Source organism: Ursus americanus, chromosome 26, assembly GCF_024610735.1.
Source record: "Ursus americanus isolate L20-20 chromosome 26, mUrsAme1.1.p, whole genome shotgun sequence".
NCBI lineage: Eukaryota > Metazoa > Chordata > Mammalia > Carnivora > Ursidae > Ursus > Ursus americanus.
The window spans coordinates 35,786,708-35,810,330 of NC_142152.1; the positions used below are offsets into that span (position 1 = coordinate 35,786,708).

Sequence of the window (23,623 nt, forward strand, 5' to 3'; positions counted from 1 at the left end):
TGTGTCTTTAAAAGTGGGCGGCACCCTGTCAAATGAACCCTAAAGCATAGGCTGAAGGCGCGTGAAGTCCCACCCACTTTCTGTGACGTCCTGTGCCCCGGCTTCTGATTGCCCGCCTCAGACGTCAATCGCGGGGCGTGTGTCTTGCTGGGACACAGTGGAGGTCTAGCCTGTGGTTTGCGGAGCGGTCGGGTGTATTCTCCGCTCGCCCCCACGCCCTCGAGGCCCCCGCCGCCCGACCCAACGGCGGAGCCAGCCAGTGGCTTCCGCGACGCCCTCCCGCACCGGATCGCTCCTCGCTGGGGCGGGACCTGGCCCGACGGCTCCGGTCACTATGGTCAGTGGTCGTGGGGGGAAGCGGGGGAGGAGGAGCTGGAAGGGGAGCGCGGTAGGCGGGCTCCCTGCCGGGGCGCATGTGCGCTCGTGGGACGGGGGACGAGCGTCAGGCTCAGTCCCCAGAGCGGGTCCCGCGGCGTTCGGACCCCTGGGAAGAGTGAGTCGGGACGGATGCTGGGGGCCCCCGCCCTTCCCGGGAAGGCCCTGCAAGGCCCCGCCATCCCCCGTGGACGCCCAGCGAAGGGGACCCAGCCCGGCCTCTAGGACTCCCGTCCCTGGCGCTCTAGTCCCTGGTGTCTAGTCCGAGGGTGCAGACCCGACGGCGCAAGGTAAGCGCCCTCGAGGGGAATGGGAACTGGAAGGCTCCAGGGCTAAGGGTCGGCCTCTTTGTTAAGTAGTCCCCCACTGGGCAGCTCACGGCGCCACCCACCCAGGGGCTTGGCCATCGGAGACGGCTCCCTCCAAGCCCCACAAGTGACCTGGGAGGTGCAGGAGTGGCCCGGTCGCGGGACCTCCTCACCATCCCGAAGATAAACAGATGGCATGTGCCTTAGGACGCACGTGGAGAGGCTGCCTCAAGTTGTGAGGGACGTGAATTAGGGGTCCAGGCAAAGCGAAGACTAGAGGGAACCCTGATTCAGAGTACTGCTGGAGCAGAAATGGCCCCAGAGACCCTCTGAACCAGGCCACACCAGGAAGGTGGGGAAACTGAGGCCCAGGTAAGGAAGGGGCTGGGACTGACTGTGGTAGACCTGGGACTTGAACCCAAGCCTCTGGACTCCCCAGTCCAGTGCTCCTTGTGTTGCATCAGTCCACCTTCCAGGTTGTGGGGGGAGGGGTCAGGCACTCTGCAAGGGACTGGGTGTGAGGACGGCCTAAAACCCTTTAATTCTGAGCCCCCTGCTCCAGGGAGCTGGTAGAGTGTAAGAGCTGGTGGCCCCCATGGCGGCTTGGGGTCACACAGCTCTGAGTTCAGATGCCGCCTCCACCCCTTGGAAAGCCAAGAGGCTTTGGTTGGTCTCCCCCCACCCCCACTCTCCGCACCCCAGCACTATTTTGCGCATCTGTACAACGGGCGCTGTGAGAACCAGGTGAGGTGATGCACGTGGGGCTCTCGACCCAGGTAACTAGCCGCGGCTGGTCCTGTGACAACAGAGTGGCTGTTGTCACAGGTGTCTGGTTCTTCTTGGCCTCCTCCCTCCCATGTCCGCGCAGGGAGATGGTCAGCCCTTCAGGACGCTCTGGGCTGGGGCACGGGCCAGCGCCTCGTCACGGACTGGCACATGCAGCAGGTCCTCCAAGTCGGGGGCGTCCTGGACAAAGCAGCCGGCTGCTGGGGGCATCTAGAAGCATCAGCTTCCTGCTTCGCCCCAGTGCCCGAGCATTTCCCTGGCTCTGCTGCTCCAGGAGGAAGGGGGCCCCGGTGTTTCTGCATCCGTCACCCACTAGGGAGTGGCTGGGGCTGGGGTCATAATGGGTTTCAAAGGCCACCCCAGAGCTGGAGGCTGGCATGCCTTCTAGAAGGCCACCATTGGGCAGCTGAGGACAGGGCAGGGACGGTGGGGGGCGAGGACCTGAACTTTTGGTCTCTGTGCTGCACAGCCAGGCCTCCGACCCCAGCTTCCCACGGCCCTGGACTCTGAAGACCGGAAGGTAGAGGGCAGATGGGGTCAGAGGCACCAAGGCCTCACCGTGGCGGGAAGGCTTGGGGGCCTGGAGAGGGGTGAAGTGGCTAACCCACCGAACCGGACGTCTGTCTGGGAATCACGGCCTGGGGGAGGGCTGTGCGGTGTCTGTCCTTGTGTACTCGGCATCCATTGTGCACCTACTGTAGTGACTGTTGTTTCTGCGTGGTGTGACTGGTGCTGTTGGTGCTGCTGGGGGGGCGGGGAGGGGGTGGAATGTCCTTGGGAAATCCAGCATCTTCTTTCCTCTCCCATTTCAAAGTCACGGGCTAAGCTGGAGGAAGGGTCCCATGTAGAAGACACAGAGCCCCTTAGGAAGGCAGGGGCCGGGATGAGGTGCAGGCCTGGGGCGGCCACTGACTGGGGCCATAGGTAACAAGTGCTCACTCAAAAGGCATTTACCATTTGGTGAGTCAATGAGTGTGAGAGGTGAACAGTAAAACCACAGGGCCCTTCTGCGCTTTGTTTTTATTTGTCAAACAAGCCCCTAGGAGGCAGGCACCCTAGTCAGGCCCCATGATGGGCAGTGATGAGAAAGACCAGGGGTGTGACCTCTCTTAGGAGCTCGCTGCCTGTTGGTCAAGACAGAGCTGGACACAAGCCATTCCTGAGCTACTGATCACGGCCTGGGAGGCCTGACCACGGGCTTTGCGAGCACAGCGGAGAGCTGGTACGCTCTGAGGGTGCAAGGAGTGTCAGGAAGGCCTCACAAGGGAGTCTTTTGAATGGGGTTTTGAAGCATATATAGGAGTATTCAGGAAGGATTTGAGGAATGGTACATTCCAGGCAGGATGGGACGGCGCTTAAAGGCCTGGAAACATGGGTAAGGTTGCGATATTCTGGGAAAGGTCTGTGTGGATGCATGGCGCTCTGAGGAGGGAGGAGAGAAAAGGAGGGAGGGTCAGGATGTGCTGAGAAGGGCTTCACATGCTGTGCTGTGGGCTTTCAGTTTTATTCTGCCGCTGGGGAAGGGGTGAGAACCATAACCTACTTCGGACAAGTAAGAGGTGGCTGACGTGGATGATCTCTCTGGCAGTGCGGTGGACGCAGGGTTGGAGGTGGCCAGGTGGGTGAGACCGGCTCACGCATCTGTTTGCCCACCCACTCAGTACGCATTTTTGGAGCATTACTGTGTGCCAGGCACTGGGGATCTTGACAGGCACGCAAAGTCCCTGCCTTCATGTTGTTGACATTCTAGTGCCGGGACAGACAGATTGCAAGGAAATGAGTGAACCTACATGGCAGCCAATGTGCTGAAGAAATGAAGCAAGTCAAGGTGGGGGGTGGGGGAGGGGCGACCTTACACAGGGCGCTCAGGGAGGTCCCCTCTGAGGAGGTGATGCTGCCTGAGTCTTAAGAAGAGGAGCATCAGGCAGCAGGAATAGCATGTGCAAAGGTCCTGAGGTAGAAATGGGCATGTATTGTTGGAGGAACAAAAAGAGGGCCATTGAGGCTGGAGCTCTGGGAGCATAAGGTAAGCAAGGCCAGCTGTTGTAGGACCCGGCAGGTTGTCCTCAAAAGGCTGAGTCTTTTCCTAAGTGAGGGGAGCCCTGGGAGGGAACTGAGGAAAGCTGTGCCCTCTTCTGGCTTCCATGTGAAGCAGCCTGCCCCAGCTGCTGTGGAGGATGGTGGTTGGGGGGTGGGGGGGCAGGAGCGGAAGCCGATGCTGTTGCAGCCTCCCTGAGGGCAGATGGTGGCGACTCTGGCCTGACCCAGGAGCGGAGCTGATGGGGAAGAGAGGAGTGCAAGAGGGGTCCTGGGTTTGGCGTGAGCTCTGGCTGGATGGAGGGGCCTTTTGGGGAGCTGGAAACCCCTGGAGGGGAAGCAGGTGTGTAGCAAGAGACCAGTTGGGGCACAGTAACTGGGGGTTGCTGGTCAGACATCCTGGTGGCTGCTGGCTGTTTGAAGCCAGAGCTTCAGGGAGAGGTCAGGGCCAGAGATGAAAATCGGAGGGTCCTTTACATGTTGTGTGAGTCCAGGCGTCAAAGGAGAGGTGGCTGGGGTCTGAGTTCAGGGTCTCTGCAAGGCTAGTCAATAACTGTGACCCAGGAGGGGTGGGAGCCCAGAGGCAGGGGCTTCCCTGTTTCCTTAGTGGAACAGCACAGAAGAGGCATGGGGGGGGCAGGCTGAGTAATAGCCCCCGAGGATGTCCACACCTAATCCCCAGAACCTGTGAATCAGGTCCCTCACATGGCAACAAGGGCCTCACAGGTGGGGTGACGTGAAGGGTATTGAGATGGGAGAGGGCCCTAGATCACCCAGGTGGGCCCAATGATGGAATCACAAAAGTCCTTATAATAGGGGCGGGCGGGCAGAGGCAGAAGGGTTAAAGTGAGGAGTTGCGACAGTGGAAGGAGGGCGATCATGGAAAGTGAAAAAGGTAAGGAAATGGGTTTTCCCCTGGAGCCCCCAGAAATGCAAGATAGCAAATCTGAGTTGATTTTAAGTCACGGAGTTTGTGCTAACCTGTTATAGCAGCAATAGGAGACCGGTTCAGGGCACTGGGTCATCCCTGTATCTTTTGCCTCCAAACATTGTAATCACTCATCAATTCCAAAATGGATCATTCTATATATTCCTGTATTATACATGCTGTCCTAATGTTGACAGTTCAAAGGGTGTTTCCCTCCAGCTCCAGCGGCAGCCCACTGTGGGTACCCCAGCCCCAGGCAGACAAGACCAGGGGTGGGGCCCCGGGGAGGCTTGGGAAGGGACAGGGACCTTCGGAGAGGAGAGGGGAGGTTGGCCGGGTTCTGAGGCCTGTCCGGGTGACCCCTGGAAGCCCTGGCCTCTGCTGTGAAGGAGCCGGTAGCTTGAGGTCAGGCCACGCGGTGAGTCGTGGCTTCTGCGGTACTGGGCCTGGTTAACGAGGCTGACTCAGCCTGTGGTCAGCCATGCCCGTGGAGCAGCCTCAGAGGGCGGTCGGGCTGGCCGCGGGCTGGCATTGCCCACTGGGGCCCAGGGTGGGCCTGTGAGAGGCCCACCAGCCCCTCAGAGCCAGAGTTCGGGGATGTGCATAGATGCAGGAAAGGGTACGTTGATGGGGGGCTCTGTAGGCAGAAGTGTGAGCCCAAGGCCTGACTATTGAGGAGCCGGCAGGAAGTGACAAGGGGGCACGTGTGAAGGCCAAGTGGGTTCTGTTCCTGGAGGATGAGAAGGTGCAGAAAGGCACCCAGGTCTGTGAATACTTTTATTTTTTTTTTGAAGTCTGCTCCAAGCCCAGCGCGGAGCCCAATGTGGGGCTTGAACTCATGACCCTAAGATCAAGACCTGAGTTGAGATCAAGAGTCAGATGCTTAATCAGCTGAGTCCCCCAGGTGCCCCTGTTGAATACTTTTTGATGGGCTGGGTGAGCAGGGTCCAAGTCCCTACCAAAGATTGCCTCACTGTGTGACCTCAGGCAGATAGCTTGGCCTCTCTGTGCCTCCGTGTCCATTTGTAAAACAGATATTTCAAGGCTTAAATGAGATAGTCCACAGCCCCTGCCGTGGCGAATGCACAGCAACAGTGGTTTCTTCATTCAGCAAGTGATCCCTGAGCACCTGCTGGGCACCAGCTACTGTTCCAAGGACTTGGGGTACACCATGAACAAAAGGGACCAAGGACCCTGATCTTCTGGAGCTTTATGGTCCTACTATTTTGCTTCTCATGAAAGCCCAGGGAGACTGAATTCAGACATCGAGCTGTACCTATTCCAGGAGGAGCCTACTGAGAACTCCTGGGAGGGCAGGGGTCCTGCTTGGGGTCACAGGTCATCTCATGAGACTGGCCTTTAGGGCCGGTTGGACTGAGCTGCCGGAGCCTGCTCCTTTTGGCTCTGCCTCTCCCCATCCTGCAGATCCTCGAACAATGCTGGGCACATGGGGTTCCCTTGGGCAGGGATACAGAGCTGTGGGATAGGAACTCCCCCATGACCCTGGCGAGGGGGGCCACTCCCTGTCCCCGCTTGGAGGCATCTTCACCAGAAGATTTCAGGGCTTTGAACCAAAGTGGTTGGATGTGCAGATTGGGCTACAGGTGGCTGGTGAGCCTGGCTTTTTGCTGGTCTGAGGCTGGTGGAGCAATGCTCGGGGCTACCTGGCCAGGTTTCTGGTCTGTAGAGAGGCTTTGGAGAGCAGACCAGAGGAAAATGGGGAACCTGACTCTCCCCGCATTTGGAGGGGGTGTGCCTCGGGCTGGGATCAGCTTTGCCACAGTAGCTGCTTGGTTTTCCACCCGGGCTCTGAGGCTGCGGGAGGAAACCAGGCCAGGGAGACCGAGGCCAGGCTCCCAGCGAGGACTCAAACCCGGTCTGAATGCCGAGCCCAACTGCGAGTGCATGGGGCTGGGTCCTAGGTTTGCCAGGGAAGAGCCAGTGAGGGAAGACCTGTCCTTTTCTCACTCTGAAATACAGGCCTCAACTTAACCTGCTAAATGCTGCTTCCAAGCGGAGTTGCCAGCTGCCTGACTTAATTAGCATGTATTTGCCAACAAGCAATTAAAGGCTAAAATCCTTTCAGGTGTCCTGACTAGGCCTATGCTTTCAACATAACATCCTGGAAATTTTCAGCCAGGATTAGAATATAATAAAATAACACCAATTAGAGTCAGCTAATGTCCAACCCAGAGAGCACTGTACCAGATACATGGGCCAGTACATTGAGGCTACGCCCAGGTTCTCCCTGGCATTTGAGACTCTAGTTTTTCCCCAGAGCTGTGACCAGGGCCATGTTGCTGGGGAGGGGGAAGGGGACAGGGACCTCCTGGAGCTGACTTGGGCCATTCTGGAAAGCCCTGTGCCCCCGCTGTTCCAATAAATACACCTGCAACCACTAGGGGGCGCTGGAGCTAACCCGAGGCTCCATCACCGGCGGTAAAGCACCAGGGAACCATTTGTCCGGAGGGGTAAATATTGAAATAGTATCGACTGAAGCAAAATAAAAAGGTCACGAGATCTGTAGAATAATCTGTATGCACATTTAAAACACACGCACACATAAAACAACTCTGTAGTTTTAAGACCAATTCATTCCACTTAAATGAGGTCCCCGGGATAGGCAGATTCAGAGACAGAAAGTCAGATGGGGGGCGCCTGGGTGGCACAGCGGTTAAGCGTCTGCCTTTGGCTCAGGGCGTGATCCCGGCGTTATGGGATCGAGCCCCACATCAGGCTCTTCTGCTATGAGCCTGCTTCTTCCTCTCCCACTCCCCCTGCTTGTGTTCCCTCTCTCGCTGGCTGTCTCTATCTCTGTCGAATAAATAAATAAAACCTTAAAAAAAAGAAAAAAAAAGTCAGATGGTGGTTGCAGGGGCTGGGGGGTGGGGAGTTAATGTTTAATGGGTAGAGTGTCGGGGATGGAAAGTGGTGATAGTTGCACAACCATGTGTGTACTTAATACCACAGAACTGTACACTTAAAAGTGGTTACGGGGGTATATTTGCTACATACTTTCCCTCAATAAAAAGGTACTTATTGAAACACGTGCCACAGGGACTACCTATGGGGGGGGGGGCATGGCAACAGGGACAAAGGGGAAGCCAGTGTTGACATGGGGCTCTGGAACCCCGAGTGTAAGGAGCTCCGCCCTCAGTGGCCAAGAGGAGCCCTGAACTGCTATTTAATATTTTTCCTTTAAATTTAGTAGCCTAAGGAAATTTGCCCCACAGGCCAGTTTATATTAAGGCAAGTGGAAAACCTAGATGGGCTTCCCTGGTCCAAGGTGTGTGTCCCTTTCCCTGATCTACGCTAATAGTCCCATTTTGACTGTTGGCGCTTCTCTACCATCTTAAGTACGTATCCTTACATAGTTCCGATGAATTCCTTAAACTCCTTTCCATGCCTCCCTATCTTCTCAGAAATGACTGAATACAACTACCTACACGTTCTCTGCTTGGGGCAGACAGAAGCAGCCCCGTTGTTTGCTTGGGGCAGACAGAAGCAGCGTTCAATACCGGGGGTACTGCTTCCATGATTTAGAATAGATCAAAACATGTTAATTTTTTTTTTTTAAGATTTTATTTATTTGACAGAGATAGAGACAGCCAGTGAGAGAGGGAACACAAGCAGGGGGAGTGGGAGAGGAAGAAGCAGGCTCCTAGCGGAGGAGCCTGATGTGGGGCTCGATCCCATAACGCCGGGATCACGTCCTGAGCCGAAGGCAGACGCTTAACTGCTGTGCCACCCAGGCGCTCCCAAAACATGTTAACTTTTCATAAAAATGTCAACCAAGTTAATAAAACTGGCTCGTTTTGTTTTGAAGTAAGCTCTGTGCCCCTTGTAGGGCTTGAACTCATGAGCTGGAGATCAAGAGTCAGCTCTACTGACTGAGCCAGCCGGGTGCCTCCAAAGCTGGCTTGTTTTACATTTAAAAAGTATTGCAAATGAAAATGGGACCCTGTGGGGCGGACGCCTGGCTGGCTCAAGTCCATAGAGCTGCGACTCTTGATCTCCGGGTCATGAGTTCAAGTCCCACGTTGGGCACAGAGCTTACTTCAAGAAAATGGAACCCTTTTAGGCTCCCTGCTCACTGGCCAAAAGACACTAGCACAGTGGGAAGGAGATAAAGGTAGTTGGAAGCCGCCTTTCTCCTTCGCAGGATTAGAAAGTTTGAAGGAAACTGAAAAGAGAATTACTTTCCCTCCAGATGTCCTGATGTCTTTTAACACCATGTCCAGACATCTCCTGTAAATCATCTCTTGTTCCCTCTGTGACAAGTGTCCTCGGACTGGGGGATGCTACTCTAGGCACTGAGCTGGGTAGAGAGCTAGACTGTCTGCCCGGCTGCGGCCACAGGGGCAGGAGGCTGGGACCTGGCCCGATGGTGCAGAGGCCCTAGTCTGCATTGCACACAGTGTTCCTTTAAGGACTAGCAGCCTTGTTCCCTCGAGAGCTAGACTCTGAGCTCTGTTTGCCTAGCAGTTTGGCTTGGTAGAATTTCCACGGGTTTGAGAGTCAGATCTGCATTAGATCACTTCCTGGCCCAAGGGACCTGACCTTGTCAGTAGAGTGGGTATAATAATTGTTGGTGGGAATAAATGAGATAATGGGGATATGTAAGCCTCTGTCCCAGAGCTTGGCACATAGTAGGTGCAAAATCATGGCCCCTGTTATTCTCTATATCTTGGACTTAGGATAGCAGCAGATCATCCAACCACCTCCCACACGTCGTTCACCCTCAGGGTCACAGGACGACTGTTGTAATGTAGATATCACATCTGCATGGAAGACAGGAAGGAGGAGGAAGGAACAGGACATGCCATCTCTGTTCGTTTTATCCCAAACCAAAGCCTTCCCCAAGCCCCCCAGAATACTTGTCATGGATCCAGTTGGCCAGCCCTGGTCACTTGGATGCCCACAGATACAAGGAAGGCTAGAAAAAAATCACTGAAGAGGAGGTTAAGGTTGTCATGACTTAGCCCGGACATTTTCTACCACATTGCCTGGAGTAAAACAGAGACCGTTAGTAGGGAAGAAATGGGTAGTGGCTGATGGAAAAACAGCCTACGGCATTGGCCCCAGAATGGTTATTTGACTCCTTGATGGTTCCCCTGCTCCCGTCTGAGCTGAAGTGAGGAAAGAGCCTGATGCTGACTTAATTTTGCAAAGAAGTGGGGGTGGAATGGAATGGAAGTTTCCAGAAATAAACCCCAGAATCTCCTCCCCCACCCACAAGCATTTGCATGCCCTGTTCCCTCTTTTAGAAAGCCTTTTCCTCCTGTTCTTCTTGGGACAACATATTTCATCCTTCTCCACTCAAGTTTTTCTCTGGGAAGTGGGTGTGACCCCCCCCCCCCAATCCAGGAGAGGGCATGTTAGGCCACCAGAAAGGGAGAAAAGGAATAAAGTGAGTCCAGGGGAGAGCCCAAGCCTGACTTGGATGGGGTGGGGCAAGCAGGAAGGCTTCATGGAGGCAGTGGCTTTTATTCATTTAACAAACTCTCATGCCCTGCTCTGTTCCAGGCCCCGTGATGGGCCCTGGGGCATCAGGTAAATGGAAGGACTCGGGTAGTGTGATATGCTGTCCTGTGCCAAGGGAGGCCTGCATGGCTTTTGGAGACCTTGATGGTGGGGGGCATCCAGGCCGCCAGGAATGCCTGGTCAAAGCACCTCTCCTCATCCTGGATGCTGGACATGGGAATTGGAACTAAAGCAGCTCACTGTCAGAAGTTTGAATCTGTCCAGTGTGGAGATGGGTGGCCCCAGAAGTCACTCACAGCTCATTGTATGATCCCGTGGCCCAGCTCTCTGCTTCCAGTGTGGAGCTCTGGTGAAATCTAATCAACAGAAATCCAGACTTTTTTCCAGGTGGAAAGGGGCTTGCAACCTCGAGAATCCTCTGTAAGCCCTCAGCCCTATGGGCTGTCAAGTCCATGAGGAGGCAGAGCGGCTGCCCAGGAAAGCCCATGTAGTCAGAGGCATAAAGTGAAAGTGGTCAGCTCTGACAACACCTCTGTCCAAAATGATGGCAATAAATGGATGGAAAACTGGATTTCCAATCACAAAAATCCCAAATAACACCAACTTCACAGCTGTGCGGTATTGTGTAACTGTCCCCTTGGGGTGTGTGCAGGCACCGGAGCCACTTCTCTTACACTAAACGCCATGTAGCTTTGATACCAGTTCCTCGTACGTTATCTTCATATGCTGGAATCAGAGCCGTTCTAGGGGTGGGTTGGAGGCAGGGGTGCACCTGCCACTTCTCTGGGCAGAGTCTGGGCAGGAACAGCATGAGGCAGAGAGGAGGCTGGCTGTTAGAACAGAGATGTCTCCTGCACTTTCCCTGGCCCCGAAGCCGCCTCCTGCCATTACCTGCTCCCTGTGGATTTCTTCTCAGCCCTCCAGAGCCCTGCCTCTGGACCAGGAAGCTTATCTCTGGGTTGGAATGGACTCAGACTCAGGCTGGCTGCAGTATGGACTTCCACCGGTAGGTGGTACATCTGCAAGATGTTCTAACCTCTATTTCCAGCTTGTCGCACAGCGCTCTTGGTGCAGGCTGGATGTTCAGTAATTGGTGACGAATAAAAGAATGAATGAGACAGGAAGGACAGAACAAGGGGACACGTCATACTCCAGCATGAAGGCTCACTAGGTTCAAGGGGTTATATACTCTAAAATGAATCCATTCGGAAGTTACAGGATGACACCCCTACGTGATGGGGCTGACCCTGACTCCTGTCCAGGGAACTGACATCGGAGAGAACTGGGAATGTGCCTTTTGTGGGAAGGTACCACTCCCTATGTCATGTAACTAGCTGTTCAGAGGCTTTCTACTTGGTGGAAGCCCATCAGTTGTTTTGAAATTGTCACAGCTTTGCTGCTCTTTCTGTCTTTCAGAGCGAAACCTCTTTTAACCTAATATCAGAAAAATGTGACATTCTATCAATTCTTCGGGATCATCCTGAAAACAGGATTTACCAGAGGAAAATCCAGGTGAGACAGAGGTTTGCGGGGGAGAGGATCTTAGAGCTAATGTGCTGGAGCTGGGACTGGAGTCAAAAGGTGCCACTTTGTTTTTTTGTTTGTTTGTTTTTGTTTTTAAAATATTTTATTTATTCGACAGAGATAGAGACAGCCAGCGAGAGAGGGAACACAAGCAGGGGGAGTGGGAGAGGAAGAAGCAGGCTCATAGCAGAAGAGCCTGATGTGGGGCTCGATCCCATAACGCCGGGATCACGCCCTGAGCCGAAGGCAGACGCTTAACCGCTGTGCCACCCAGGTGCCCCTAAAAGGTGCCACTTTGAAAGCAGAACAGCTTAGCATTGGTGCCAGGCTCCCAGGCAAATTAAAGGGCTCCTAGAATATTTTGATGTTGGGCATTTGCCTTAGTGAGAAATCTTTTAGTTAAGATATCTATATCTATATATAGAAAATTAAAAAAAATTTTTTAAAGCTTGATACTATCCTAAGTGCTTTATTCACCCACTGAGACCTCATTACAATGTTGCAAAGTCAGTACTTTTATTATCTACATTTTACAGCTGAGGAAACCAAGGCACAGATATTAAACGGCAGGCCCCCAGTCCTACAGCTAGTGAGTGGACAAGCTGGGATTTGGACCAGGTAGCCTGATCTCATAAGGTGCAACCCAGAACCACAGTGCTAGGGCATCTCTCAGAGGGGAAGGGCTACTCCGGCTGGGCTTTGCAAAAGGGGAGTTTGCCAGGATGCAGGGACAGCTCACAGAACCAGGGCAGCAGGAGGAGCCTGGGCTCTGTCCATCTCTGGGGCAGCATGCCTCTGCTTCTCTCTCTCATTGGCAGGACTGTCTCCTGCAGCCACAGGGAACACTTCCTGGGGGCAGGAGCAAGGGCTGGGCCGCAGGGACTCATGTACCCTGGAGCCCTCTCAGGAGATGGGGTTCCCAAGGAGCATGACCTTCCCTGCTGGCCTGCCCTAGATGGGCCCCATTAGCTCCAAGCCTTCTCATTGTGGTGGTGGTTGCGGTGGGACCAGGGACTCCCTGACGCCTTGAAGACCGTGCTTTGCTATCAAAACCCAACTGTAGCCCCATGAGGCAGCAAAAGGAGCCTCGAGGGCATTTCAGAGGGAAATTGGCAGCTCAGAGCAGAGCTGGAGGTGGGTGGGCTGGGGAGGACTGGCCAGACACTTAGTTATGTCTGAAGAGGCCTGCTCTACCGACTCTGCGGACACAGACATCCCTCAAGGCCTCTGCTCACCCGTGCCTCCCCTGTGCCACGCACACCACTTCTGTTCCTCTCAGTGCTATTCCTCCAGGAAGACTTCCTAGACTTTTGATGCCACTGCTCCGAGGCACCCCTGTGCTTCCCATCCTGTCATAGTTGTCTAATGGTCTGTCTTCCCTGGACTGTAGGCTGCCCAAGGGTGGGCCATGTCGTGCTCATCACTCGGCGCCTGCCGCAAGGACAGGCTCAGGATGTTTTTACATTTGTGTGATAGGATAGCTGGGAGACTGTGAAGGGGCAGCCAGTCTGAGAGGAGGCAGCAGGTGCTGCCTGGGGAAGGTGGACGCCCTGGTCCCCACAGGACATGACATGAGGGGTGATGGGGGTGCAGACATCCACATTTCCTTCTCTGCCCCACAGGAACTCAGCAAAAGGTTCACCGCGATCCGCAAGACCAAGGGGGATGGGAACTGCTTCTACCGGGCCTTGGGCTATTCCTACCTGGAATCCCTGCTGGGAAAGAGCAGGGAAGTCCTCAAGTGAGTGGGTGTTAAGGGACCGCTGGGTGGGCTCGGGGACCCTGGGTCTCCCTGAGGGGGTTTCCTAGGCGCAGGCCTGCCAAACGTGGAGAGTGAGCTGCCGTGGCAGGGATGGGGGCAGCCAGGCGGTCTGGGATGGAACCAGTGAGCTCATGGGTGCCGTCACTCTGGCTTGAGTTCACCTAGGTGGGGTGCATTTTTGCCTTTTTGAAGACTCACTCCAAGAAGAAAACGAAACTTTGACCGTTCTAAGTAGTTTCAGCCGCCCCTGTTCTTGAATGTGTGTGTAGCCTGGGTCTTGACCCGATGCTGAGGAACGTCTCTGTCCAGCAGCTGCTTCCTAGAGTGACCCTTTAGGCCTTTGGATCTAGGCTTATGTCAGGGCTTCTCTTGTGTCACCTTTCGCTCAAACTGCCTGGATCTTGTTGTGTGGTCCCGATTCAGTCGTCTAGCGCAGGCTTCTGTAGTTCTCCCCAACTCCCAGGAGACGCTGCCACTGCTGGGTCTCAGAACATACTCTGAGCAGCAAGGAGCTGAGACCTGCTTCTTGATCTTGGAGCTCTCACTTCCCTGGGAGGATCTGATGAAGCCCCCCCCCCCCACGCCCCGCCCACGCGCACAGGAGCAGAGTGGCCGTAGGGCACGGAGTACTCAGGCCCAATCCCTGGTGCTAGACCTACTTTGTGAGGGCAGCTTTCTCAGCGGCACTCCTGACCGTCCGGGCTGGGCTTTCTTGTTGTGGGGCTGTCTGGGCCTGGTGCTAGACCTACTTTGTGAGGGCAGCTTTCTCAGCGGCACTCCCGACCGTCCGGGCTGGGCTTTCTTGTTGTGGGGCTGTCTGGGCCTGGTGCTAGACCTACTTTGTGAGGGCAGCTCTCTCAGCGGCACTCCTGACCGTCCGGGCTGGGCTTTCTTGTTGTGGGGCTGTCTGGGCCTTACAGGGTGCTAGACCTACTTTGTGAGGGCAGCTCTCTCAGCGGCACTCCTGACCGTCCGGGCTGGGCTTTCTTGTTGTGGGGCTGTCTGGGCCTTACAGGGTGCTTAGCAGCATCCCTCGCATCCTTGCTAGATGCCAGGGGCACCTTCCTCCCCAAGTCACGACCATCAAAAATGTCTCCAGACTTCATCAGGTGCCTCTGCGGTCAGGGAACAAGTCAAACCTGGTTGAGAACGGCGAGGGTAGGGCCATCACCTCCTATTCAAAACACAGATTCCCTCAAAAGGAATAGAAATTAGGCCACCTGTTCCTTACTTGGAACACATCATTCCTGAATGAGAGACTGGCTGAGTCCCTTCTGATGGAGAGTCACCTATCTCAAGTCGCTCTCCTCCCCCATCTTCCCGCAGCTCTGCAGGGTCGAGACAGTGCAGTCCAGAGCAGGGCTTTCCCCCACCACCTGTGTCCCCCCGAGTTGTGCCATGCTGAGGTCTAGGGCCCTGAGGCCAGACCTCACTCTTGCTTACTTGCTGTGTGACTTTGGGGAAGGAACCCCAGCTCTCTGAGCCTCAGTTTCCACATCGATGGAAGGTAGGTAATTATGCCTACTCAGGTGCTGTTGTGAGGACTCGACAAGGTGACACTCGCAAAGCCCAGCCCGTGTGTGTGTCTGTACCAGCCCTGCTTGCTGTTTACCTTCACCCCTGCACTCCCTCCAGGGCACCCTTCCTCCCTTCAGTCATCACCTAGCAGGACACCACACACAGACCCTGTTGTAAGCCCTGGGGATGCAGCAGAGAACGGGAGACAAAACCCCCTGCCTGTGCAGCAGGATGCTAGAGGGAGAAGACAGCAAGGGATGTGTCCGATGGCAAGAAGTGTTGTAGGAAAAAACCAGGTGGGGAAGGTGGCCAAGTTGTCCAGGACCGGGGCAGGGGGTGGGGGGGCAGGGAGGGTGTTGCAGTTTTAAGTAGGGGTTGGAGGTAAAGGGGGTTGCCTCATGGGCCTCTATAAAGACCCTGAATTTCGGCCTGAATGAGATGGAGCCCCTGAGGGTTTGAGCAGAGCATCTCCTGGCCTGCTGGCCGCGATCCACATGACAGACTGGGAAGGCACAGCAGGGGACGTGCTCAGGGAAAGGAGAGGATAGTGGCGGCATGAGCAGGTGCAGGGGATGGGTTGGATTCTAGATTCCTGTAGAGGTGGTATCAACAGGACTCGCTCATGGCTGGGTGTGGTACGCAAGCCGAGAGGAGTCAAGGATGACTGCCAAGTTTGTTGCCACAGCGTTCTCAGGATGGAAAAGCCACTTGTTGCAAAGGGGGACTGGGGAAGATTGGGAGCTCCACTTTGGTGATGCTGAGTCCAAAATGTCCGTGAGCCTTCCAGCAGGGGTGTCCACTGGGCAGTGGGATGTACAAGGTTGTTGTTACCCCATTTTATAGTTGAGTACACCAAGCCTCGAGAAGGTTACAAGCCTTGCCCAAGGTCACGCTAAAGCTGGTGTGTAGCAGAGAGTCTCACCCAAGTTCCAGTGCCGTCCTCCTCCCCCTCCCCCCCCCCCCCGGCCCCTGACTCACCTTGTTGGTCGTAAGTCCTGGCCTGGTCTTGGCTGGGCCAGTGTGGCACTCATCAGTGCTCAGTACAGGGGGCCAGCAGTCATGGGTAAGGAATCAATGTGGGAATGCAGCTGAGGTTCAGGGAGGCCAGGGAGGGGAACGGGGGCCCAAAGCCCGAGAGCAACTGAACAGCAGAGCTGCCAACTGCCAGCACAGTGTGTTCCCCACACACGCCCTGGCCAGCGCAGACTTCCACCTCCTGGTTTAGTGGCTGGTGCTCCACGCACGCCACCCGTTTCCTCACTACCCCCTCCCCCACCAAGGCACCTGGGCCTCCCCATTGGGCTTTTAGTCCCTTGTGCAAACCCCCTTCCTGTCCCATTGGAAATCTAGCCTCCCTTCCCAGGGGACGGACTGCAGTTCAGCCAGTGCCAGCTGCCCTTCCCCCCCGGAGCCTCCCCACTTGATCCTTCTTGCTCGGGCTTTTACCCCCCCTCCACGGACCAGTCTAGTCGCTTGTTCTGTAGCTCATCTCTGCTGCTAAACGTGTCCTGGGGCTACGGGCTGGTGGGGCTCCTTGCCTTGTACCCCGGGACATGGTCTTGGAAGGGGGCTGTACTCTCAGGGGCCTGCAGTGGGAGCAGAGGGATGAGCCAGCACTGACACAGCAAGAGCCACTGGTTTAAAGGGTGGCCAGTGCTGATAAAGGTTTCACAGCTGTGGGGCAGGGAAGCCTGATTTGTGGTGGTAGACCATTCTGTGGTATAAATACTCCTTTTGTGACTGGTTTTCAAGCTACCATCATGGGGTCACTAAGCAGGGAAGAGATAAATACAGCCTACAGCCCAGTCATCTCTCCACCACCACACACAACAGATATAACCTCAAGAGCAGAGATAATTAGGAAACTGAGTTTTGAATATTTATCTTTGTGTTGTAGTATAGTTCAAGTAATGGCTGTGTTTAACACCTGGTTGGCAAAATTTGAAAATTGAACAGTTCATTAGCTTTTGTGAGTAGGTACAGGCCGTTGGTTGATGGACAGGGTGCTAACGAGTGAAATGCAAATGGGGAGTGGCCTTGGGGTAGGAGGGAGGCTGAGAAGGAAGAGGGGGTTGGGGAGCTAGGCCAGGGTCCTCCCTTAGACGTTTGTGCTGAGGAGCTGTGTCCTAAGGGAGAAGGCTGTGCTAGGTCACTCCGGAGGTCCCCGTGGAGAAGGAATGGGAGCACGGGAAGGTTGGGCATGGCCCTGGCCAGAGATGGTGATCATTCAGCCAGAACCATGGCGACAGGAAGGAGGGACAGAATTCAGAAACCTTTGAAGGGTAGAATCAACAGGTGTGGGAGTGGGTGGTGACTACCTCAATCTCTAAATCTGTGAAATGGGTTTAACACTCCCTTCCTGGGATTGTATACACTGGGGAGGACAGAAATCAGTGTGTAATCCACAGGGAAGTGCACTGAAAGGGAGAAGGCAGTCACCTGTTAGTGACACACTCCTCCTCAGGTGTCAGGGGCAGTGGGTCAGAGTGGGAGGACACTGACGGTCATAGCAGTGCTCCATCAGCATTTCCCCGTGAGCCATCAGTCTATCCCCTTTAGGTTCAAAGAACGTGTCCTGCAGACCCCAAATGACCTTCTGGCTGCTGGTTTTGAGGAGCACAAGTTCCGAAACTTCTTTAATGCTGTAAGTTAACCTGGGCAGGACGGCTGAGGGTCCAGGTCCTTCCCTGCTGGCAGAGTGGACAGGAATAGGCACTGGCTGGAGAACCCTCACAGCCCATGGCTCTGTGGTTGTGTCCTTGCTCTTCCCAGCTGGGAAAGGACAGTTGCTTCCTGCGTGTGGCGACAGGGAGCCCAGGGCCCAGACCTGCCCTCCCACAGGGAAACAGTACCTCCTCTGGGGCAGTAGCTTTCAGGCTGAAAACATCCCCAGCCTCCTTCATCAGTTCCCTCTCCACCCTACTTCCCTGATCCCCTTAGTGAAGGGGGTGGGGTTAGAGGATTCAGTTCTGAATCTATAAATAAAAATCCCAGTAACCACAGTGATGGAAGGAAACCCAACTGCTGTTCCCTAGGCAGGACTCTGGGCTAAGGCATGCACTGCAGAGCATTTCTAACCCTCTACTTAGCTTTGGTCCCAGACTGACTTACTTTGGTAACTCAATTTAAGGATTTAAAAATGGAACCACATGGAGGGGGAGGGTCCTGTGGAAAGAGTCCCATGGGGGAGGGTAGGTCTTGCCTGTGCCTCCTGACTGACGGCCCGGCGGGGTGCAGTTTTACAGTGTGGTAGAGCTGGTAGAGAAGGACAGCTCGGTGTCCAGTCTGCTGAAGGTGTTCAACGACCAGAGCTCCTCGGACCAAATCGTGCAGTTTTTGCGCCTGCTCACCTCAGCCTTCATCAAGAACCGCGCGGAATTCTTCCGACACTTCATTGATGAGGAGATGGACATCAAGGACTTCTGTACTCATGTAGGTCCTCAGGGTCTCAAGCTTTGGGACTTAGCCCCCAGCCTGGGACCTGCTATGTAATACCCACCTCCTGGGATTATACACATTGGGGAGGACGGGTCGTCAGTGTGTGGGCCACGGGGAAGTACAGTGAAAGCGCCTCTGCCCTCGGGAGACTTGAGTACCATCATCCCTAGCCAGGGGACTTGATGTCACATCTGCATTTGTAATCTGAAGAAGATGATTAGCAAGCCAGAAACAGATCCTACGTGAGCAGCCTGAATGTGTGGCTCTGGGCAAGTACTTTCCCCATCCAGGCCTCAGATTTCCCACCTGAGAAATGAGGGCCTTGGACTGGACTGTTTACAGAATTGCAGAGTAGCAGCCCCAGGGTCACATTTGTCCTAAGATGTATTTTGTTTATGATGTATTTATTTGAAACGGAGTTGCCAACATTTAAACCCTGGGCGGCTTTCTTGACTCTCTGGATTCCTCTCAAAGATCCAGCTCCCAGGGCCTTATTCCTGCATGGCCACAATCAGCAGAAGTGGAGCAGGAGCCGCCCTGGTTATGTGGGACACACTTGCCAGACTGCCACCATCCCTGCCTCTCTAGGTTGCCTCTTCAGCATTCGGACTCACTCACTCGCCTAGCCCCCTGTGAAATCCCTTCATGATGGTCCTCGTCTGCTCTGAGATTCTTTGGTTCTGTGCATAAACAAGCCTGAGCGCAAAAATTTCTCCCCACCCCTCCCCAATTCTTGAAAGTAGTATTCTCTTCTCATATACCACTAGAGTCTGGAATCAAAAAGATATAGAGTCAAGCCTTGCAGTTCTAGTGGGTTTCTGCTGCTCTTCCCCATGGCTTCAGTTTCCTCCTCTAGAAACAGGGGATGGCAGTACCTACCTAATGAGCTTTTGTGAAAATTATTTCCCAGCATAGATGCTTTGACCCAGGGCCATGAAAGCCAGGGTTGGACTTCTCATCTGTCCTCTGCCAGGCCTCCTTCCTAAACTGGGTTTGTTTTTTCATTTTGGTCTTTGCAGGAAGTGGAGCCCATGGCCATGGAGTGTGACCACATCCAGATCACAGCCCTGTCTCAGGCACTGAACATCGCCCTGCAGGTGGAGTATGTGGACGAGATGGACACGGCCCTGAACCACCACGTGTTTCCCGAGGCTGCCACCCCTTCCGTTTACCTGCTCTATAAAACATCCCACTACAACATCCTTTATGCAGCCGATAAACGTTGATTAATTTTAGGCCATGCAGTGGAGCCTATCACCTAACGGGACTGCATTCTAAATGGAACATTCCGGCTTTTCAATTTTTTAAGCAACTTAAACTAGAGTTAGAAAATGTACAGCCTTTTGGGCAAAGTCACTGGGAATGAGGCCTACCCATTATGGACTATGGTAACTTAGTGATACTGTTAGTATTTATTTTCATGGAGGATGAATGCTTTCTAACTCAGGGCTACAAAGCCAGAACCCCTGGCTCTGCTCCGAGTTGCCTGAGACCCTGGGCAGGTCACCTCCCCTCTCTGGGCCTGTTTCTTCATCTGGAGAAGGTTCCTGACAGTGCTGACATTCTGTTGTATAAAAAACAGGGCCCTCTGGTTTCCTTTCTGTGCCTCTCTGTTGGGGAGGAAAAACTCAAGGTCAGCTGTCTTCAGTGACTTACCAGTTCTACAAAAAAGAATCCATTCCAATCAGCTGTTAGACTGGACTTTGGTGGATGGCTGACTGAAGTGTTGGCCACTTGGCCAATGAGAGGGCTTCAGTGTGGTTCCAAACATTCACCATGGGAGTGTTTTCTTACCCTAACTTAAGGAGGAAAAAGACTTTTATGCCAAAGTCTAAAAAGGGGCCTTCAGCATGAAGCTCAAGTTGTTGTGACCCCCTCTCTACCTCTCTCAGGGCCAGAACTGCTTGCCTCTGGGCAGGCCCTTCAGGATTCTGCTGCTAGCCCCACTTGAAAAGAGGCTCAAGGAACGCTGGGGTCTGGGACCAGGATGCTGTCTCACCATCCCCAACACAGCCTGGAAGTGGAATCTAGGTTATCGTCCAGGTGGAGACAGCAGTACACGCAGCCAGACTCCAGCTGGGCAGGGCAGACATGTTTTGCAAAGCTGTCTGTGGCTTCTTTCCCTTTTCCCCCTTCTGCTCTGTTTTGTGGGCTTGGAGGAAGTTAGGTGGGAAAGAACAGAGACAAGCCCAGGAAACTGGCAGTGGGGGCGATTCCTGTTGTGGAAACTGCCTAGAAGCCAAGAGCCCTGGCTGGCAGCCTCCTCGTTCATCCACCTGGACATGCCCCTTAATAACCTTGTCACTTTGCTGCCCCCAGGACCTTGAAGAGTCCCAGCTGATCTGGGGTACTGCTAGCAAGCTCTCTTCCTCTGTGGGAGGAAATGGAGACTGTAGAAATGGGGAACTGCCCATGGGTTACTTCTCTATAGCAGACTGATAAGGGCTTGTATACAATAGCAGATTTGTATCATTCTGCCTTTGTGAAGACAGATGTTAGGGTGCTTTAATGCCAGGCAGGGACCCAGGTTCCCCTACTGCCTTAGCTGGAGCTTAAACCCAAGGGCTCATGCTAAGTGATTATGTCACTTTTCCACAAGAATGTAAATCTGACCTTGATCTCTGAATTGGTGATGTCCCACCCTGCTCTGGGTAGGGTGCTAGGATCTGTGACAAACACTGGAAGAACGGGGGAAGTGTTATGTGACTTGGGACTATCAGAATCCCCATTTTCAAACTGAAGGGTATGAACACAGCACCAGGCTGAATGCCCGTGGCTGCTCCGAGGGGCTGCAGGATGGCCTGTGCCTCTAGCTGGGCTCTCACGTACAGCATAAGCAGCAGCTGCCACTTCCTGGCATTTGTTCACAAAAGCAGAGATTTCTCTTTGGCAGACTGGCTGGAGAAATTCCCTCCCAGGCTTCCTATGCTGTGACTTCCAGGTCTGAGAGCCCACCAGTGCTCTTATGGGACCCTCTTCTCAGGAGAGATCCTATCAGTTTAGAATCAGAATGCCACACAGGCAAATTTTCTCATGTTCTTATAATGTGCTTCCCCCTTTTTCACAAAACCCCTGGTCCAATCCAAGCCATAGCTCTCTGCCCTCACATCTGCCCTCAGATGGTGTGAGGGCAAGCACCAATGCTGAAAAGGGAGTGGCAGAATTCAGAACTTGTTCAAATCCAGTCATCTGTGGAGGTCACTTTGTCTATAGCAGCCAGTGATGCTGGCATTCACACTTCCTGGATCATTCTCCACCCACCTCACCAAGCCATCTCTGTCCAGACCAAAAGGGGCAGGAGAATTGCTATGAGAGTCTGTCTTTATAACTGCACGTTTATTATTTTCTTTCTAAAGGGAACTTTATAAATGGGAATGTTTTGCAACAAAAAGAACAAACTGTCCTTGCTTTTGACTGGGTTCCTATTTTAAGCACAAAGGGGTTTTGGAGCCAGAGCCGCCTGGGTTTGAATCCCCTCTTTTCACGTACTAGCTCTTGGCCAAGAACTTCACCTCCGAGCCCTAATTCCCACATCAGTGAAATGGAGACAATATCCACGCAGCACAGGGTCACTGGTTAAAGTGGAACAAGATTATGTGTGAGACCTGATACCCAGTGCTCTCTACCAGTGGGGAAGCAGCAGAACACTTGCTGCAATGTTGACAAATACCTCCTTGCCAGGGAAACTGGCTTCAAAAATGGGGAAGTGTCAGGAGCCATTTGACAAGTCTAAGAACCATTCTCACACTGCGCAAATGGGGGCAGGAGCTGCGGCCCAGTGAGCAGCTGCTTAGGGTTGGGGGTATGGGCAGGCCCTACAGCTTCTCTGGGCAGTCAGTAGAAACATTTTTCTAGCATTAAAACAGTTTCCATGACAACTTTTGTCCTGGTTTCTTAGTATCTGGTATCTGACATGCACTGAAGATCAACACTGTCCCGTAAGGCTTATGTGAGTGAATGAATTACCCCGGTTCTCATTTAGTGGAAGATCCAGATACTCAGGAAGTTCTGCCCTGGGGCTGGAGGTGCCAAAGAAACCAAGGACTCACCAAAGCTTTACTTCATCAAGTCAAAGAACAGAACTGCCTGGGATGCTAACTCTATTTTTTAAAAACCGACTCCCCTTAACACATTACCCTGCCAAAAAACGGAGCATCTGCTGTTAAGGGACAAGGGCAGCATGTCAACAGACATCAGTGGGTCTGTTTAGCCTGTGACCAGTAGCCTCAGGCCTCTCATGACTCAGGTGCTGCTAAGGTTCCTTAATGCTGCTCAAACCGCCACTGTATCATCCGGATAATGGTGAGTCCCCGGCCATCCTCCACCAGCTGTCACTCAAGAACTGATCTCACAGACTAGGTTTGTTTTCTACTGCATTCTCCTTCCTGGGTCACTGGTGACCCTGGGGAGACATTCCTTGACAACACTACTGTCCTTTTAAGACTAAACATGCCCTGCACCCACCAGCAATTATCCACGGTTTTAATCCCAGGTCTGCCACTTGGCTGCTCTGTGATCTGAGCAAGTCTAAACCACTCGGTGTCAGCCTTCTCAACTACAAAAAGGACTTGTATCTCAGAGGCTTGGTAGAAACCAAATGATAAAATAGATGAAAGTGCCCAAGAGTGCTCGGTACTTGATCAGCACTCAAGGATACCCGACTCTGAGCTCAGTCTAGTTGTCTTATTATAGTTACCCAGAGGGGCTGAGGCAACACTGCTGCCAACCTACCAACCTTGTCAACCATGAAGCCGAGGGGACATGTGTTTAGAAGCCCAGACCTAGCTGTGAAAAAATCAATGCTTCTCCAGCAACTGTGGCTACTCATCTAGACTAACCTAGAGAAAGCTGGGGGGAGGGGGGAACACACACACACCAAGAGGTCACTGGTTCCCTCAGCACGTATTTACACCATGCCCTGACCTCAGCCAAGGGCTACAAGGGGTAATAAGGCAGCCTGTGCTGTCAAGAAGCTCAGCAGAGGCAATACAGTGTGCCAAGTGCTACAGAGATGGTAAGCACGGCTACTATGGGAGCCCACCCAAAGACACTATGCCCTCCTGGGGGCGCAGGGACCTAGAGACCATGTAGCCATGCTCAAGGATGGGGAAAAAGGCAAGCAGGCGGAGGGAAAAGCTCGCATAAAGGCTCAGGACAAGAGAAAGGGCGCGTGGAACTGTGGGCAACAACCACTGCAGGACACAGAGGAGGGGAGGGGAGACAACGCTGAAGAAATTGGCTAGTGCCAGATCCCAAGTGCCTCACGATGCCAGACTCTGCATACTGTTACTGGCTTCCCCACAAATGGCTCTGATGTAAAGGAAAACTGTGTTCTCTTGGAACCCAAGGACGGCAACCTCTTCCCTCTCCATCTTGCAGTGTGGCTCAGATAAGAGAATGTGAATGGTAGAGAGCTAAAGAGCTATTAGGGTTCTGCTGTGGAGAAAAGCGGGAACACAAGCA

General features: G+C 53.7%; 1 protein-coding gene across 1 annotated transcript; it reads left to right on the forward strand.

Moving 5' to 3' along the window:
- The first annotated feature begins 413 nt into the window (after positions 1–413).
- Positions 414–23,589, forward strand: OTUB2 (OTU deubiquitinase, ubiquitin aldehyde binding 2). The gene is made up of 6 exons (XM_087855935.1): positions 414–493; positions 11,310–11,430; positions 13,065–13,183; positions 17,282–17,366; positions 17,960–18,154; positions 19,180–23,589. The coding sequence occupies exons 1-6, from the start codon at positions 414–416 to the stop codon at positions 19,384–19,386; spliced, it is 807 nt and encodes a 268-aa protein (XP_087712061.1). The 3' UTR covers positions 19,387–23,589.
- Positions 23,590–23,623: the final 34 nt, after the last annotated feature.